The 9,201-nt window shown below is 34.2% G+C and overlaps 1 protein-coding gene across 2 annotated transcripts in view; it reads left to right on the forward strand.

The window, feature by feature from the left end:
* ctnnbip1 (catenin, beta interacting protein 1) overlaps window positions 1-2,524 on the forward strand; it is a 31,938-nt gene extending 29,414 nt beyond the window's left edge. For both annotated transcript variants that reach the window (XM_016513170.1, XM_016513169.1), the window contains exon 4: window positions 607-2,524. In XM_016513170.1, coding sequence (XP_016368656.1) covers window positions 607-665 — 59 coding nt within the window. In that variant the 3' untranslated portion in view covers window positions 666-2,524. The remainder of the gene's footprint in view (window positions 1-606) is intronic.
* Window positions 2,525-9,201: the final 6,677 nt, after the last annotated feature.

The following is a 9,201-nucleotide window of genomic DNA, read 5'->3' on the forward strand; positions in this document are numbered from 1 at the left end:
AAAAAAAAAAAAAAAAAAAGAAGTATTCAGTGTATACTGCACAGTATGCATTATGCCTCCATTCAGAATCAGAACATAGCCCTAGATGATGATGATTTTTTTTATTTACCCCAGTGTTACTGTAATTTTTCTATCTGGAGTGTTTGTAAGGCAGACACTTGTAAGGCATTGTCTGAGTTTAATTACACACCACACAGCCTGTTTGCTCTTCAGCCATTATAATAACGTTCGGTGCCACTGAACGAGCTCACGTAATTTGCTCTGTTGTGAAGATGACATTTTCCTGACCTAATAAAGCTGTTAAGGATAATAGCTTGGAGAATGGCTGCATTTATTTTCTTACATGCAGTATTTTGTGCCGTACGAATAGTCTTGAAATAAGTAGTCTTCTCAGAGAATGAATTATTTCATTTATTTATAATTTTCTTTATTTCATACTGAAAATATCTTTATACAGTTACTTAAAAATGTGTAATAAAATATTTATGTAAAATTCCGTATATAATTGTAAAAAAGTGTAAAATAATAATCATTTAGTTATTTATTGCATATAATCTGTGAATATATCTGATGCCAATCTAAAATATTGTTTTGTCCTTTTCCCAGGAGCTGAGGATGTGGTGATGGCCTTTTCAAGATCAGAGACCGAGGACAGGAGACAGTGACCTCTCGCCATGTCGAGTCACTACAGCTGAACACAACACAACACAGCTGACTGATGGAGAGGGCGGAGCCTGAGACGAGAGAGGGGCGGGGCGGTGCTCTGCTGCATGCCAGTTGCCCCACTTCCCTTCTCTTCCCCATTCCCCTCTTCTTCCTCACACTAACTGTTACACTATCGGGCCCTGCGGCCACACTACCTGATGACTTCTAGCAAATGAGTCTGAAAGAGTCCTGGCGGGTAAAAATTCGATTTGGGTTTTTAAGTTTCATTTTTGCATCATCCTTCCGTAAATGGCGTTTTATATTTGTTCCCATGAGAGACTTAATGGACCAAGAGCATCATTTGTCTGGTCAAACTACGAAAGAATATAAGTCGCCTTATGGGTTATGTTATTACAGACGATTTTCTTTTTCTGTGTATGTAGTTTCTTGTTTTAATTGTCCACAGGATCCTGCAGGTAGACTATTTTTTGTTTGTTTACTTCATTATTTTCAGGGTTTTTGATTGTTTAGTAGTCGTTCGCGTCGTAATTTCATCAAAATAACATTAATGTTGTTGTGGAGGATACCGAATTGTCAAAACGGATGAGGCCCGTACACAAGCACACACTCACAGAACGATGTACACAAATGACCTGATGTTTCATGATCTCTTTTTTCGATGTTTGGATTCATGTGAAATTTCATCGCCTTTTTTGTACAGAACGTGAGAAAAAAGTAGAAAAGTGAACGAGTTGTGCCAACTGTGTTTTTATGTAAAATATTTCTAAAGGTATCTAATGAATGTCTTAGGTCCTTATTTATTTTTTCAATGTCTTAAAATGTAGACAAACACAGACCCCTTTTAAACTTCGATTCTGATTTGTAACCACGTTTTAATACAAATGATTTTAGGAACCGAAATAACGACAAATTTACACATCAAATGGAAAGCCTCAGCCTTAAAGCGTTGTAACAGGACGTGCCATACTCGGATGTGGGTATGTGTCAGCATATATTTGACCGTCTGATTCAGTGGTGCTAGTCAAACACACGTTTTTAGTTATTCTAATTGAAGTCGAGGATGAATATAAGCTTGTGTGAATTCAGAGGATGTTTAACGTTCTTGCGACAACTTAATGAAAACCAAACCTTTTTTTCTATTAGGAGTTCAATTAAATCAGTTTTGTGTTTTGGCCTCTGACCTTTTTGGTAACATTATTTCATGTTCAGTATTTAATGTGTATTCATGTTTTGTTAACTTGCTTAACATAATTATTGTATCTTGGTGTTTTGAAATGACGCATGCCTGCATTGTGGTCTCTGGTGTATGTTCAAGTAGCTCTCTAATGGTCACAAGAGCCTTGCTGCATTAAACATCAATGTACACCTCTTTTTAATCTGTGGATGTAAGTCCTTTGAAAATGGCTTTTATAGTTCTCGCTAATATAAGCAATAAGTAGTATTTGATTGAATGTCTTCAGTCATCAAGATTGCTTGTCCATGTGACAGCTGCATTTTGACAGGAACATGCATCTCATTTCTTTTTAACTGTAAATCTTTATTTTGTCTATGCATTGTTTTTTTCTTACATCAGAAGCATACAATCATGTCTTACATGCACTCATTTCAGGTTGGGTTTGTGGCCTTTGAGCTTTGCATCCATTGAATGTCACTCTGGATTCTTGTTTAATTCATTGACTTCACTGCATGTCGTTCGTACTCGCTTGAGCTGTTAAACTATTTAATGTGAATTTCTTTTTTTATTGTTTAAAAATTCAATTGAATGGTTGTTTTATGCCATATGGCCGTCGACCTCGTCCCTTGACTTAAATGCGTCCAAAATCTATACCAACTGAACCATTAAAGGAGTTGAAAACTGCCTGTTGTATTGAATGTTTTTGTTTCCTTTGGCATTTATTCTGAAATCATAAAGCATAAAGGACTGCGGTGTTTCTTGAACCTTCTGTCTGTGGGATAAGAACTAAGCTGGAGGAAGATCTCATAATAAGGGCATATTTTGCTTCTCTTTATGGGAGTCTCTGGAATCTGCTCTGGGTTCTGATAAGATACCAGCACGCGAAAAACAGAAGAAAGACGCAATAGATTATGGATGTGCAAAAAAAAGTTTTAAACGTAAATACACATGCCGATCATAATGCAATTTGATCAGTCATATTGAATGTTTTCTGTTTGGGTTTTAAAACAAGCAAATGAACCAAACATATAAAGCTTATGTGCCATTTTTAACTATTTATAGGATGATGTTACATCCAAACCCTATTTATGGACCAGCAGTTACTGAAAGGTAGTTTATGCAAAATTAAATTAAATTATGAAAAATAAAACCTAAATGTTCAATTTAATTTTAACATTTGCCTTTTCATTTTAATATTGGCAATATTTAAATATTCATTAATGGCATTTTTAAATTTGACGGGAACAATGCATTGTTGCTGCTAAAATTGAAATGAAAATTGAAAAATGAATAAATATATTACTCATTTGTAATTTGGTTCTCTTAATCACTATCATTCACAATAATACTAGCAGTGACTTTGTCCTTGAGTATACGTAACTGTATAGTATTTTGATGCCAAAAAGTGAGGGTACAGTATACAGGCTTCTGCTAACCGCAGACTGCGATCTGTTTCCCCTCTGATTACATGAATTCCCTTATAATAACCAACGTCTGTTCAGTGCTTCTCCCGCCATCTTCCACAGATGGTCAAATCCTGTGATTTAGAGGAGGCTGGCTGTGGGAACGAAGCGCCAGCTGCTGTGGAATTTAAATGGGTAGGCTATGCATCATCCTCAATTTGATCAACCTTTTCAGAGCATGACACTGACACACAGCTCTGTCACCTGACTAGATGAATGTACGCACATCCCAAATCCATTAGACCCAAATTGTTTTACCCCTCCGTCCCTTTCCTTCTGCCTGAAACCGTATGTTCATCTCAGATCTGTGCAATATGAAGCTTCTTGCCCTAAAACGTAACTTGAATATTCATGATGTCTGTTTAGAGAAAGTTGGCTAATGGTTTGAAGGCGTATGCTCGGAATGGAGCCCAGCCTTTTGGCTGACTTCAAAAGCTGTGCTGATACTGTCTGGGGAGTTATGAGCGCAAAATGAAGGCTGTGATGTGTTACAGTAGCACAACAGAGTCTAGAACCATCTTTGAACCTCTTAAGAAACTTTAAAAGGAGCAGTTCTTTGACAAACAAACAAAATGAGACTCATAAGCAGAGTTGGATGAAGTTAAAGTACAGATACCCTGATGAAATATTTCTCCAGTAAAACTATATATTTATTTTAGATTCCTATACTGTTAGGCTATGTAAGTACAAAGCTGGGCTATTTATTTTTAAAAGTGTTTGGATATCAATAACCACCTTTTATTATTTTTAATCGTTTAAATAGGTTAACGCTCAATATTGTTAGGAATTAATTTATCTTGAGGAAAATATTATTTCCGGACAATACCAACTCAGCGAACAGTTAACTTGAGACTCGCTTCGAACGGATGATCAAATCAATCGGATGAGTCGAATTCACAAATATCGTCTATTTGATTCGTGAACCGGTTCACTCGGCACATTGAAATGAGTCTGTTCAAAAGAACAATTCGTTCACGAATCAGACATAGCTATCGCGTCGGTTTCTTCTCTTCTAAATAACGAAGAACAGAACGATTTAATGAAATGTGGTTAGGTAAAAAGTAGTGTAGTGAGAAAAATTTAAAATATATGAAAAATCTCCTACACTATTGTTATGAAGTTAAAAAATAAGCTCTTGCAAGAACTCTACAGTCATTTCTTCAGGTAAATGCTATATTAGGCCTACATATATATGCAATTAAACTGCCAAATTGCAAACTAACCATAAGCCTAAATAAAAAAGTATGCATCTTCTGAAAAGCATTATTATTGAAACGTATCCACCTTGTTTTTAACGTAAGAAAGTTGTTCTGGTGTTTGCCTTCAGTTATTTTACCTGTACGAAAACAGTATGCTGGTATTTTTATCATATAACTTTAATCCGTCATCATAATCATAAACACACCGGTTTGTAGCGCAAATACCGTTTGCTGCTCCTTGTTATTTTTTTAGTTAGCAGCTAAATGAATCGGAAGTCACGCACACACACACACACACACACAAAAGTTTACTTGCACGTTGCAAAATGTGACCCTGGACCATGCACAAAACCAGTCATAAGGGTCATTTTTTGAGATTTATACCATCTGAAGGCTGAATAAATAAGCTTTTATTGATGTATGGTTTGTTAGGATAGGACAATATTTGGCCGAGATACAACTAGGCCTATTTGAAAATCTGGGATCAAAATACACTGAAAAAAAATGATTCATTGAATTTACAAAAAAAATGTACATTTAAATAAACAAATTTAAATGTAGCTAAAATAAATTGATTGCAAACACTTACCTTAAAAAAATAATAAATTCAATTAATCATTTTTTTTTTCAGTGTATTGAGAAAATCACCTAAACTTGTCCAAATGAAGTTCTTAGCAATGCATATTACTAATCAAAAATTAAGTTTTGATATATTTACAGTAAGAAATTTACAAAATATCTTCATGGAACATGATCTTTACTTAATATCCTAATGATTTTTGGCATAAAGGAATAATCGATAATTTTGACCTATACATTGTTGGCTATTGCTACAAATATACCCGTGCGACTGTTGACTGGTTTTGTGTTCCAGGGTCATAAATAAGGTAGTCTATATAAGTCACTGCAAAATCTCATATTATTAGGTGAATATCTGCCCACTGGTTGAGCTTATTTAATAAGCTCGTGTGGAGAGCAGGATTCAACATGTTAGCTGAACTATCTCCTTCTGGCAATAATTTCACCACTTAATTCAAAGACACTTTGAAACGACTTGAAAATGCTGACGTGCTCAGACTACTCCACACTTCAGCTCATATGTTACCACTCATATCCAGTGACGATATTCAAGCAATATCATGCTCACAGTTGTAAATCCGCAAGGTAAATCACATCTGAAGCTTTCTGTGATGAGTTAAACATAGCTTCTTTCACTCCATCCTCTTCCTGCACGCCTCTTCATTGTTTTCAGCTATATACTTTATGGATTTGGCTGATATTAATGAGTCATATGTGGGTGGAGAGCCACTGTTTTTTTTTTACTCCAAGTCTCCTGTCCTCAAACTGCTCTCTGTTTAAATGAGTAGCCAGAATTCAAGCCATACTGATTAATCCTGGGTGCGTCTCATCTCACTCAACCAGAGACGTCTGCATTCATTTGTGCCGGATCACAAAGAGCACATTAGTCGGACCATCTGCTGCATAAGTTCTTTTCTTCAATAATTAAAAGGATAACTTGACAGTTTTTACATAATCACTATGCCGCATTTAATTTTGATTCTGTTTAATTTGAGTCACCAGTTCTTGTTCTAGTTAGAATCTAATTTTGATTTAGGGGTTATTTTGCTTCCATAACTTGTCTTCTTTCAGACTAGTGGAACGAAAACATCCCAAATACCCATTTATGTGTGTGTGTGTGTGTGTGTGTGTGTTTAATCTATAAATGTCAAGTGCAGTACTTATCTTTAAAGGCCAAAATTCTTTAAAAAAAATTGTCTATCATTCTAATAATTTATGTAACATTTTATTCCCAAGTTTTTGTTTTTTTTACATTTATTTATTTATGCATGCATGCATGCAACTAATAAAATATAATAAAATAAAATAACATTTTAAATTAATGGAGTGATAGAAAGAAATCTTCAAAATCCCTTTTATACGAAACTTTAGCTCTAATATGTCTATAAAATGAAACAAAAATTTTGAACCTGACTTCAGATTTCTGTTTTGGAAATTTTTGCAAATCAGTACATATTTAATTAGACAATGCCTCTTTGACAATACAATATCTGCATAACATTTCAGACAACTTATAATATAAAACAATTGTTTTAACGAACTGGGGAAGTATGGTGATATCTATGATATATATCTGTGATAAAGTTATTTTTTACCCTTTTAACATGTGGTGTCTTGCCTGAAACAGTAAAATATCATGCAATTTAAGGAGCATTTCAGGAATATGTTTTTTTTTTTTTTTTACATTTTATATAATATAATGTATATGTTAATATATATTTTATTAGTTAAATTATTTAGTTCATTGATCATCATCCAGCAGGAATGTGCACATGATGTAAAGACACACTTTTCCAGCTTTCCACTTATTTTTTTGACAGTGACCATTTTAGAAATTTTCACAGAAGCGATGCACACGAGCTGACGCTGTTTCAGGTTCGTTTTAGCACATCCTATTTATATACAGACTATATTACAAGCATTAATATGAAGCATTCAGGATGGTGTCCATCATCCCTGGTGTTTTTATAATGAGTCCTGTCCACCTATGGCCTTCTCATACACCCGTCTGTCTCCTGCTTTTGCCATCAGGATGTCCTCCCACCTTGACCGGAGGTTTGAAAAGTGTGTGGGAAAATAAGCATATCGTTGGAAAATAGGAAAAACAGTGGATATGAGATATATAGTTGAGGTTATTGGCCATATAAAACAAAGCTTCCTTTGAAAGCTTTTCACCCATATCAGTTCTATCGCTTATGTGAGCACTAATAGAAAAGAATATGTTGATATTGTCAGGGCCAGTAACATCTCATTTAGCTTGTCTCTGCGGTTGCCATAGATACAGCACACTGCATGCTAATTATGCAGCGGTCAGGCTTCAGCCGAAGGTCTGAGTCTTTTATTAACCTGAATTTTTGTTCCAGGAACTCCACAGAGACACACTTCTGCACAATCTGTTGTGTGTTGACGGAGCAGGATAGCATGAGATATGCTCATTAATATGGGCTGATATGTGTATGTTAGATCACACATATTTACTGCTATTTTAAGATCCAGTGTGTGTGTTACTAGGCAATCTGTATATGAACATTTGGAGCTTCAGGCACATAAGAAGACCGTGTTATGCCATCAGTGTCTGTCAAGATGACTAAAATACTTTTTTTAAGGATGTTAATACTCAGACATGACAACCACATCAGCATTCAAAAATCTTTCTTAATCAGTGGGACATTTTTTGTCTTGATTTCAGAGTGGGATCTTGAGTTTTTTTTATCAGATCACTTCTCTGCATTGTGGCTCCTTGTGGAATGAGTCTGGAAACTGTTTTTAGGAGGAACTTCAGATGCTTCTTGGGATGCAAGAAGACAAAATGCTGATTTTTATGTGGCAGTATACCAGAACTGAACGTTATTTATAGGCTACTACATATACACATTTATGTTTATTATAATACACAAATGTTGTGTTTGTTTATTAATATTAGACAAGAGGTAAATACAAAAGCAAAATAAAATTGAAGTGAATTCATGATGGAATGTCATATTTACTTTGTACACATAACATTTCTTTTCTTTATAAAACCTAATCAAATAAAGTAAATAAAAATAAAAAAGTGAAGTACCTTAAAACTAAGTTAATAATAAAGTAATATTAATATCTTCTATTTGGCTTTATTACAGAGTCCAGCATTTGGTTCATACTAAAAAAATAAATAAAATAAAGCAAAAATAAAAGTAAAATAGTTAAAAAAGTTAATAATAAAATAGTACTGAAAATTATCTACTGTTTCACTTTATTAAATATACTAGGTTTAATTGTACTGAATTAGGTGTATTATTTTCTAAATATAAAAACAAATGTATTTTTATATAAATATTATTGGATATATAAAGTATTAGAAAATACTATTTGTACTATAAAATACTAAAACTTTTTTATTCTTTAAAGCGAATGGCTGATGGGATATTTGTATGATTTTATAACTTTTTTGTTTGTTTTCTGTGTGTTTTTCTGTTTTTGATGACTTGCTGGAAAGCACATTGGTCAACGGAAGTCGTAATTAATTGTGCTATATAAATAAACTGTCATTGTCATAAAAGATTAAATGTAAATGTCAAATACTTACAGATACAAAAACATCACAAATAATGACAAAGAAACAGCAAGTAACGCATATATATTTGTACTTCTTCTACTACCTTCATTCGGCAGATTTTAAAGGGGTCATATGATGCGATTTCAAGTTTTCCTTTCTCTTTGGAGTGTTACAAGCTGATTGTGCATAGATAAGATCCCTGAAGTTGCAAAGACTAAAGTCTCAAAACCAAAGAGATATTCTTTATCAACAAATAATGATCTTTAAAAAAGCATCATATGACCCCTTTAAAACAAGTGTGATGTATACCAGATTGAGAACAGAGTTGCTGATTCTAGTTCAGTCGACTGAAATCCATGTCGCAATCAGTCTTTCAGGGGCAGACGCGTTCTTGTAATCCGCCGTTTTTATTTGTTGCTCTGTGTACAAATGCATGAGCGATGTATTTTTAAGACGCTCTGAAAATTAAAAGTAGTTGTTGTTAGAAATACGCCTTTCGACAATCCGACAGAATAAAATGTGCTTGCACTAAATCAAATAGAAACTCCAGCACTATCGGCATATTCTGAAATGCTTGCAACAGAG

Source organism: Sinocyclocheilus rhinocerous, unplaced genomic scaffold (genome assembly GCF_001515625.1).
Source record: "Sinocyclocheilus rhinocerous isolate Xijiao unplaced genomic scaffold, SAMN03320098_v1.1 scaffold1406, whole genome shotgun sequence".
Classification (NCBI taxonomy): Eukaryota; Metazoa; Chordata; class Actinopteri; order Cypriniformes; family Cyprinidae; genus Sinocyclocheilus; species Sinocyclocheilus rhinocerous.